The sequence below is a fragment of the Pagrus major genome, chromosome 2 (genome assembly GCF_040436345.1).
Source record: "Pagrus major chromosome 2, Pma_NU_1.0".
Lineage (NCBI taxonomy): Eukaryota > Metazoa > Chordata > Actinopteri > Spariformes > Sparidae > Pagrus > Pagrus major.
The window spans coordinates 26,285,935-26,296,291 of NC_133216.1; the positions used below are offsets into that span (position 1 = coordinate 26,285,935).

Consider the following 10,357-nt stretch of genomic DNA (forward strand, 5'->3'; position numbering starts at 1 on the left):
TTAGTCATCCTTGGACTCGGTGGCCTCCGCCGCTGCATCTGCCGGGGTGGCCTCCTCTGCTTTAGACTCCTCTGCAGCATCTAGGTGGAGGGAGGGAAGGGGGATGAAGGGTAAGGAGGCAAAGCGAGAGGAGGAAAATGAGATGTAAGGGTGGTAAGAAGGGGGACAGGGTAGATAAAAGGTGGGTTGGAGAGAGTGGAGAGGAAGAGAGAAATTAGCCTGTGGAGAGGAGGTTTTACACGGTGAGGTTGGAATAATAATAAAGCTCTATCTGGGTCTTCTGAGATACTCAGCATCAAAGATTTCACATGGCAGCTGCTACTTTTGATGTTTTAAATATTTCACCTCCAAATGGTTCTCTGCATGAAATCTAGTGTCAAATCAGAAAATGTGGATAACACTGTGAAAAAATAAGGAGCTATGTAATTCCATGTTGTTGACAAGACGTCAACTCTACTAAAACCGTGAGCCTGTCATTCAGAAAGTGAGACCTCATGTCTGAAATCCCACATTGGCCGTGTAAATAATGAAGGAAGAGAGTGCCCCTAATGGACCCATGAAGCATTTGAACTGACATCACAACGCTAACAGCAGCATCTCGGCCTGTCACATCTGATATTGTGTGATGCCCACGTTGTATTGCACTATATCAATATCCAGTGGTGTCTTACAAAGAGGTAAATACTGCTGAATAAGATTCCATGATACATCACCAAGCCATTTCTCTGATTTTTTATATTTTTTTTATTATTATAATTGAATCTTGTGCTGTATGTTATTTCGCTGTTAAGAAATAATTATTGTTTTAGCTATATGTTATATCAATCTGTTGTCTATGAAATCAAAAGTAAAAATTTTCTGTCATACAGTATATGGGCTACAATGATTTTGCGACCTTCATTTTATTGTTTCTGCCCAAACCTATTATTCATGTGCCCTGAAAGCGGTGATGTCAGACCAAGATGATCTCATACTCTTTTAATAGAAAGGGGAGACATCAAAGAATGACATCATTGCATTGGAGATTAGGGTGATGGAGTGCGTGCCTGTGGGCGTGAGTGTATGTGAGAGTGTCTGTAAGGGCGAGGCAGAGAGAAAGAGAGAGAGACAGAGAAGTGGGGCAGCCATGTCTGTGTTTGTACTTCTATGTGTGTGTGTGTGTGTATGTGTGTGTGACTCAAGACAGCATGATCTTCCAGGTAAGTGCTAATTAGCTTGTCACCCAGTATGACAGACTTGAGAATGTCTTGCACTACAGTCACTGAGCTGTGTAATGCAAATGCAATTTCACCCAATTCACAGAGGCAAAGCCCCGTCATTTCTTGTATTCTGACATCAGTGTCACCTCTGCTATCTCCGGCAATTATATATAACTGAGATGGTAAAACAAACATTCAAACTGGTGATCTTTGTTATGATTTTCGGAATCTGCCCACTGATCACCGGGTTTCAGGAAACAATGGTCTGAGAGCATGACACATAGTTTTATTACTCAGATATAAAGTAGAGCTGAAGCTTTCCACTTTCCCCGACTTCCATTAACATTTGTCATTTTGTTTCTGACATAAGGATGTTGCAACTCATTTGTTTCTCATGACAAAGAAAAGACAGACCATCTGGGGAACCACAAGGCTTTGACCTGAGTCTGCTACTTTTCAGTCTTTGTTACAACTAGGGGTCATCATCCATAAGCACATCATTGATTTTCACTGCTATGCAGATGACGCCCACCTCTACATGGCTGTTGATCCATACTGATGACCTGAGCCCTCTTTACTCTCGTTAGAACGGCTTCTCAATTTATGGAAGACACAACATTTTCTCAAACTTATTTACTACAAGAAAAGAGATTCGGATTGTTGTCTAAAATAGCAAAAACAAACAAACAAAAAAAAGGGGCCTAGAGTTCACTACACTATTTCAGCACTTTACATCTCAGGCAAAATATCCAGGCATTACCGATTATTCTAATCTAACTTTACAGCTGCATATGAGTTGTTTTAGAGAATCTTGCACATGCTTTTATTACAAGTAGGCTTTATGCACTGTCCAAAGGTCTCCCCCAAAAGCATCTAAGTCAGTTACAGCTCATACAAAATGTTGCTGCCAGAGATTTAACTGGCTCCCATCACTGGGAATACACTTTTCTTGTACCTGTCCAGAATTGTATCAATGAACTTGCCCCTAATTAGGTCTTATGCGTCAGACAAAATATGTAAAAGAATGTCCCTGGTAGATCCCTTCAGATCCACTCAGACCCTGCTGCTCACCATACCGAAGGCTGTAGCAAAGACAGCTTTCAGAAGCTGCTTTCTGTAGTTTTGGGACTCACACTGCACCACTGTCTCCCTCTGAATCTGAAGGCAGCAACAACAAGACATTTAAGTGACTATTAAAACACCCCCTGATAAGCTTTCACCTAGAAGCTGTTATTACCTTTCTACTGACAATTCTTGATTATGTCCATGACTCAATCTTAGAAGATTACAGTAATTGAGAATTTGGTGGTGGTTGTTGTTTACATTATACCTACGTATATTTACATGTTTATTTTATTTTTAAAAGTATTTTAATATTCTAACTGATGCCTACGTCTTCTTGCACAATTAATTTGCACTGCATTTCATATATATTTAAATAACAAGTAAAATCAATATGTGTTTTATGATATTACTATGTGTAATTATGCAGTGCTATGGCATCATGCTATCACAGTTAACAACTTGGTCAGATGTAACTAAGTGAAGCCAGTGACATGGACTATCCTTGATGGGGAATCTGGATCATACCCCGTCTGCCTCATGAATTATTCAGTCAGATCAGAGTACCTGCCGTCCTTGTGAGTCCAGTCTATGCGCTGACAAACCTTAACCAAGTGACTTTGTTATAAATATTCATTTTCTCTCTGAGTCAGTTCAGTTGGTAAAGCAGATTGTGGCCAGCAGTGGATTTTTAATTAGCAGTTCTTTGTCAAGTAGTGTTTGTTTGTGACAGACTTCCCCGGTGCGGATCGTGACCGGTTGGGATCATTAATCATTCATTGAAATCAGAGCACCTGTTATCCCCGCTCTGCTCCATGCAGGCCAGCCATCCCATCGAGGTGGTAACTATGACAACAGGGAGACAGTGCTGCCTAGGTGACCTAGTTTCCTTGTAGTTCTCCAGTTGGTGTGTGTGTGTGTGTGTGTGTGTGTGTGTGTGTGTGTGTGTGTGTGTGTGTGTGTGTATGTGTGTGTGTGTGTGTATGTGTGTGTGCGTGTGTGTGTGTGTGTGTGTGTGTGTGTGTGTGTGTGTGTGTTTCCCACCTCGCACCCCCACCTACTGGAGACTGAGCATGCTCCATTAACTACCTGTCTGACCTAGTCTGAGAGTCCTTGGACCAGAAATATGAGATCATGTATGTTGTGAGAGTTTACTGTATCAATGTTAGAATGTAATTTCATGGCCTTCCAGTTTCATCTCAGGTATACATTTCTTCAATAATTGGACATAACATGGTGGTTTGCTTCGAAATCTATTAGCTGATGTTATCAAATATTTTCACCTGCTGTTATGTATAAACAGGATCTAACGGGGTTATGTATTTTCACCGCTATGTGTGGTTTGATTTGAACAAATGACTTTAGTATGTCGGTATCATGACATTCATATGAACCCTTCTGAGATGTTCAACCTAATCATGATGGCAAATCTAGCCCATTGTACAACATCATTCTTCACCAGAGCTAATCATTTCCAACCCTGCTTCTCAATCCCAATCTCCACCTCATCAGTATGGAGTTTCCATCTTGCAGAGGCTGAGATACAAGGCTGTCTAATCTAATATTGAGCTGTGTCTCTATGTTAACCAGTGAATAGTGGAGCACTGCCAAAGATCTTTAAATCCCAAAGACTTGACAAGCAGTTATTTCCTGTGCTGCCTGCCAAGCACACTATGGGAAAGTGTACCTATTGTTCTTTATTAGTATTTTACAGTAAGTAATTGCTTTCTGATAGGCGAGTGTGTCTGGAATTATTTTCGTCTCTGAACTCAGTGCCCTCATGCACGGAAGGGTTTGATTCAGAGACATTGAGAACCTTCATGTAGATCCTGTTTTATTTTATTTTGGCATGTGCTTGTGTGCATGTAATGGGTATTTAAATTAATCTGTCTGTGATGAATTGATGTTAAAATCTTCAGTACAATCTGCATACCTTGTTTATCTTTTGTTTGGTTAGGCTCCTCCTTCTCAGCTGTCGGGCTGACAGCAGCAGGCACATCGGCTTGTCTGGCCTCCTCCTTTTTCTCTTCACTCTCCTCCTCCTTCTTCTCCTCAGCTGTGGCTGTGGTGGGACTCTTGGCTGCCGCCGCTGGGGCCTCCACCTCTTTGGGCTTCTCCTCAGCTTTCTCCTCCGCCTTTGGCTCCTCTTTCTGGGGCTCAGAGGGCGCTGTGGCGGCCGTAGGAGAGGCAGCAGCAGGTGCTGCTGCTACAGGAGACGTCGCTGCGCCTGCAGGAGAGGCAGCAGCAGCTGCAGGAGAGTTAGCTGGCTTGTCTGCCACTGGGCTTTTGGCTTGGCTCGTCTCCTCCTCCTTCTTGGCCTCCTCTCCTGCAGCTTCCTCCTCCTTTGCAGGTGCCTCCTCTCCCTCTGCTTTCTTTGCCTCCTCTCCTCCCTCTGTCGCCTCCTCGGCAGCAGCAGGACTGTCTCCCTCCTTCTCCTCCTCTCCATCTTTCATCTTTTTCCGAGTTATGTGTCCACGGAAGCTGGCCTGTATTTTGGTCGCAGCCTTGTGGGCCTTGTCCTCGGGTTTGTTGGTGGTGCCATCCTGCTCAATCTTCTGGTCCGCCTCCTCATTCTTCTCCACCTGGTAGCCAAGAGAAAATACAGCAGATTAACATACTGTAAACCATCGTGCAGGTCCACTGGAAACCAGTAAGGAATTATACTGGTTGTTATGCTAAAACCAAATAATCCCTCTACTGTGGGGGTATGTAGCTTGAGGATGATCATCCCAAAATATCATGCTGGCACACTTGTATTTGGGATTAGAATCCTAGCAAAGATAGGTAAAACATGGTAAGAGTTTAAAGGTCAGAAAAAGACAAAGTATATGCTATGAGAGGTGGTTTATTAGTTAACTTATGAATGGGTGTATTAATAACCCTTACTGGAGGATTGTAGACTGGGAAAGGTAGGTTAGGGTTTCAGGACTGGTTTGAGTAAAAGTGTAGGACTGGATGAGGAACAGGGTTAGGAATAGGACAGCACACAATGTAATATTGAAAGGGGTTCCATGATATTACCTTCGGTAACTGGATCCATACAGTAGCTGTCCATCAAATAGTGGGTTGTGCTATGAGTCATAAAAATCTAATGAAAAGAAATCAAATCAAATAAAGGAATGAATGATGAGCACTGAAAGTGGCAAACAAAATGAATCAATACATTCAAAATGAATAGGCAAACAAATCAAGGTAAAAATATTCTCGAGCCAAGATTCAACCAATCAAAAGCTTTAAATGTGCACCTCAAATGAATGTGAATAAGCAACATGGAGCAAACACAAATTGTCAAAGAAGCATGCAGGCAGTGCAGCATCAGTTAGCCAAATGATAAAGATGTGAAAACTGCAAAGACTGAATGGTTTTGAGTGTTTTTGTCCTCCCAGGTATACAGGCTCTGACAACATGATGAATACACAGCATTTTATCATTTCATGTGCTGGAAAGAGGAGATTTAGTACCATTGTGATTCAGGAGAATAACAGACGTGTGTGTGGGTCGATTGTCTCCACATAATGAATTGCATACACTGGGATTTGGGGCACGACAAATGACTCTAGGCATTTATTGCAGTTATTCAATCCAGACAGACATGAGGTTGATATTGTCCTCTTGATAATGCTGCTGAATTAGATTTAGTAAATAATTAAACTTAAATGTGCAACCCTCTCTGTGGCATTCGTGAATGTTGCCTGCACTCAGTGCTAGTGACAGCTTCAAAAATTGTAACCAGAGAAATGTAAGCGTTCACAAACTGAAGCTCTTTCCCCAAAATAATGAGCCAGCCTCTATTCTCTAGGTACAGTAGCTTTCTATGGCTCCGTCTCTGGCTGCTAGGGAACGAGCTGCCTGCTAGACTCTCCTCAGCATTCACTGCCATACCCCTCCCAACCATCAAAGGTTACCTTGACAACCAGAGTGCTAACTCATCACGGCGCTGTCTGCTGGTTGGTGCTATGAAAGACTATATGTCACCCTGATTGGCAGTGCACCTGACCCCTCAGGGGAGCCGGCCAATAGGAACTCGTAAATCAGGCGGAGCAATCAGCATGTCGAAGGAGGGGCTGTTTGTGATGCAGCGGCAGGGCGCGGTATGGGGCCGGTGGGGGGAGACGAAGGGGTTACATGTGTATTTGTGTATCAATGCTGGCGGTGTGTGTCACTGAGCAGCAGCATCTTGTTTAAGGTCAGTGAATTTCAGTGGAAAAGGTTCTCAAGATGCGACAGGGTAGCTGCATCCATCAGTCTATTTCCTGATACCTTCTGTCTCTAATAGTGTCATTATATTGGATGTGAGATTTGACTTGGACAGCTGCCCGAGTGAGGAATCACGTCTGTGCGACATGATTTAAGAGCCAGAGGCCCTAAACCAACATGTCTTATTCAGGGTCAGTGTGTCAGTCCAATATTGGAGCAGAGAGGCCAAGGTACAGCTGTGTTGCTATAGCCACCTCCTCCACCTTTATTCACATGCCATTCCCAGGGGTCAGGGTGTAAATCCTGCTCCGGGCCTTCCTGTGATTCTTAATATCACCATCTTCCTGAAGCAATTTTGTGCGGCGTTATATTAAAGGAACAACAGTTTAATACTGCTGGCTGCGGGAGGGATAGTATGTTTTCGGGGGCTTTATAATGCCCCGCAAATATAGTGATTTATATTTAATAGCTGAACTGAAGCTGTTGACTGAACAATCAGCTTTTAGTTGTGGAAATAAACTTTAGTAAGTGTCCTGCTCATAAAACAGGTAGCAACTGTGAAAACAGACAAAGCACCATTGGCGCACCCTCTGCTCTTAATAATATGCAGGTCTCCAGTGACTTATTTGGGCTTTTATTATGTCTGATCTCATGGGTGCTTAGAATTGCCAAAAAAAATTGACCCAAGCACTTAACTCTAAATAGAATTACTTACCGGCTGCGTACAGTGAGTCAGACAGAGAGAGAGAAAAGAGAAAGTGGTGGATGAGAGTCTTTGGGAATATGGGGGTATGACATCATTATTGGAATGGAGGGGATGTCATTTACTTTAGAGATCTGGGTGTGTTTGAGTGCAAATGTAATAAAATCACAGCAGAGTGCCAAGTGATCTCATATCGGTGCAAGACGACGGGGAAGGAAGATCGCCGTCACCGTTCGACCACAACTGTAGCATCATCATTTGAATTATTGATATATGTCTGTGCATCACCCTCAGAAGTGCTGCGCTGTGATTTTCTGACTGCTCTTGACTGTTTCCACGGACCATAAGATTCATCACTGAGCTGCGTTGACCTGTCATATCAAACTTAACACGCTGTTATATACAATGCAGCAGTGGTTAATGACTGAGATAGTGGCTACATTAAAAACTCATAGGATCTAAACAGGAACATTACTGCAAATCCTTTAAGAAGTGCTTCTTGAAGACTCTGACTGTTAACTGAACCCTGGTCACGTAGCCTCCTGCAGGCGCAATTCCACTCGGTGTCTGTGCGGCACACATTTTCATTCATAAATACAGCAGCACCTCCCAAAGGTAGAAGGTACACTCCCTTTAAGTCTCCCCACCAAGACTCGGTGACCGTTTCAACTCTTCGTTCATTCATTCATGTGCAGTGAGACAACATATTTGCATTATCAGGTTAATCAAATGATTTAATACAATCAGCCCGCAGTTTCCCCTTGAAACATGCTCTTCCTCACTACATTAACCACTGAAAACTGTTTTTATTATCCAGCATTAAGCTAAATGTTTGCATTAAAAAAGTGCTTTTCTTGCATGATTGCAAAACTGATTATGCAATCCTCCTGCAATTCTAATAGTAACAGTGTAATAATGTAGCTACATTTAAAGCTCGCTGTAGGACACTTCAGCATATGTAGGTGACAAATAATGGCTGCCATCTTCATGTTCAGAATCTAAATGAACAATAGCTCACAGGTTAATTTATCTTAATACAATACATGTCATTCTGGTGAATGACACTCTTGTCTGTAAAGGTAATAAACGGCCGTGCTGAAACATGTTCAGTACATTATCTGATGGCTGGATAAGTCTATCAGCTGCAGTCTGTGCTCTCTCCCTGTCTGTCTCTGTCCTTGGGTGGGCACCGGCTGTCGTGAGAACCACACCCGAGAGTCAATGGCTTCACCGACAGATCCATAAACGCGCACACACACACACACCATCCCCCAATGGTGACACACAGTAACAATCCGCCACCTTCCCACTGCCTCATCGCCGGTGCCATTAGGGACTTGTTTCAGGAGGGGGTGGAGGGGGAGGAATGAGGGAAGACACGGTGGAGCGCTGGGGTTTATGCTGGTTGAATTACCACAGAACCACAGCTCACACTAATGCACGCACCAGGCGTGCATCTAATCATGTTTTTGCTTTTTTTAAAAATGTATTCTGATCCATTCAAGCGGGAGACTCCATTTTCACCTCGCCGCTCCGCCCAGCCCTGGATCGAATGCTGCTAGCAAGAGGGGAGAGAAGTATTAAAGGTAATATTTGCATTTATAATGATGGAGGTAGAGAACGTTGCCCTTTCATCACAAGCCCAACAAGTGCAGCTGCTTAATTTATTCGATTTAAATCACTTTCATGTGTAATTATTTGAGATTTGTGTTTATTAAACCGGATATTGTATAAAATGATATAGTGCATTGGCCAATTCGAATCAAATGGAATAATCCCTCCAAACATTTGCCACATTACCACAGTTCCTGAGCAGGCGGAGAGATAATATTAGCCACCCTGCTGGTGGCACACATACTTCCAGCAATGGCACCTCACTCCTAAAAAACCCAGCATGATTTCAAGATTTCAATGGCTGTCTGCTTTTCTGCAGGAAAACATCCAGACACCACAGAGCAAAGACTGACTGCTGTCTGCAACTGCTCAATATCTCCCTCTGCTTCTTCCTCTTTCTGTCGTCTTTCACTCTCTTCTTCGCTGAGCAAACTGCTACCCACTCATTTCTCTCTCTCTCTCTTGCACACACACACACACACACACACACACACACACACATACAGACATAGCGGAGCACCACACCCTTTTAGCCAGCTCTATCTCCTGCAGATGAGGAGAGGGGGGCTCAGGTGGTGACTGCCACAGCCCCGCTCGCCATCTCCCTCTCTCTCCCTCATTCTCTCTCCCCCTCTGTCCTTTGACGGTAAATTGATGAGTGATGTTAAAGGATGCACTGTTTCTTTTACGGCGGCCTGGGAAAGATGCTCCGAAGCAACTAATAAGCGGCCATATGCCGGCGTCATTACATCCTCCGGAGCTGCCTTTAATTCAATTACATCGACTCTCTGCCTGAACAAAGGCTCCGCAATCGCCACTGATCTCACAGGGGCCAGGGATGAGGATGGGGAGAGGGGCAAGCAGAGGTGGAGAGGAGCTATAGGCTATAGGGAGGAAATATGGGCTGTGGCTGGGGCTTTGGCTAAAGCCAGGCTTTGCATGGGGAACGGGGCTTTGAGTGCATGGGGAGCCACAGTATGAGAGGAGATAATCGTCTTTAAGGTAGCAGACTGAGTGCTGATTTTGGCTCAAGCTGAAAGTGAAGGCAGAGCGAGACAGGACAGGCAGGTACGGTCCTGGTGCTAGGGATGGAGTCGGGGCGGAGTTGGAGAATAGCACATATGGATGGGATTTGAAGTCCTGATTGATGGTGCGAATGGCAACTTTGAGTAGGCCTGATGGTGGAGGAAGACCTGAGTTTAAGAAGGACCTGGACCTGAACTTGATCCTTGATCTTTCCCCAGACTCTCAGGAGAGGACAAGAAGCATCTTCTGTGCATAAAAACTAAGGACAAACCTAGAGAGTGGAGCTACTGAGGAGACTTGCTAGCAGCCACTCCCATAGTGGAGATGTTGCAACAGCACTTAACACTCCACAATGGCAGCACCCAGAGCAATATTACCGTGTTTAAAGCAGAAAACCATGCTCTTTGCTCATCCACCCATGAAGACCACAGAGTCTGTCTGCATTAATTTATGCCTCTGCTCGTCAGAAGCTGAAGCAGGATGATAAGTGCTTGTAGGCCGGGGGGATATTTTTCCCTGTGTTGAGGCGCGCACGCTCGAGGCAGCGACAGCGTTC

The 10,357-nt window shown here is 44.1% G+C and overlaps 1 protein-coding gene across 1 annotated transcript in view; it reads right to left on the reverse strand.

The window, feature by feature from the left end:
• Positions 1 to 10,357, reverse strand: part of gap43 (growth associated protein 43) — an 11,907-nt gene continuing 1,550 nt past the window's right edge. Inside the window, exons 2-3 of the mRNA XM_073492164.1 lie at positions 4,195 to 4,843; positions 1 to 80 (exon numbers count right to left, since the gene is read on the reverse strand). Coding sequence (XP_073348265.1) covers positions 1 to 80; positions 4,195 to 4,843 — 729 coding nt within the window. The remainder of the gene's footprint in view (positions 81 to 4,194; positions 4,844 to 10,357) is intronic.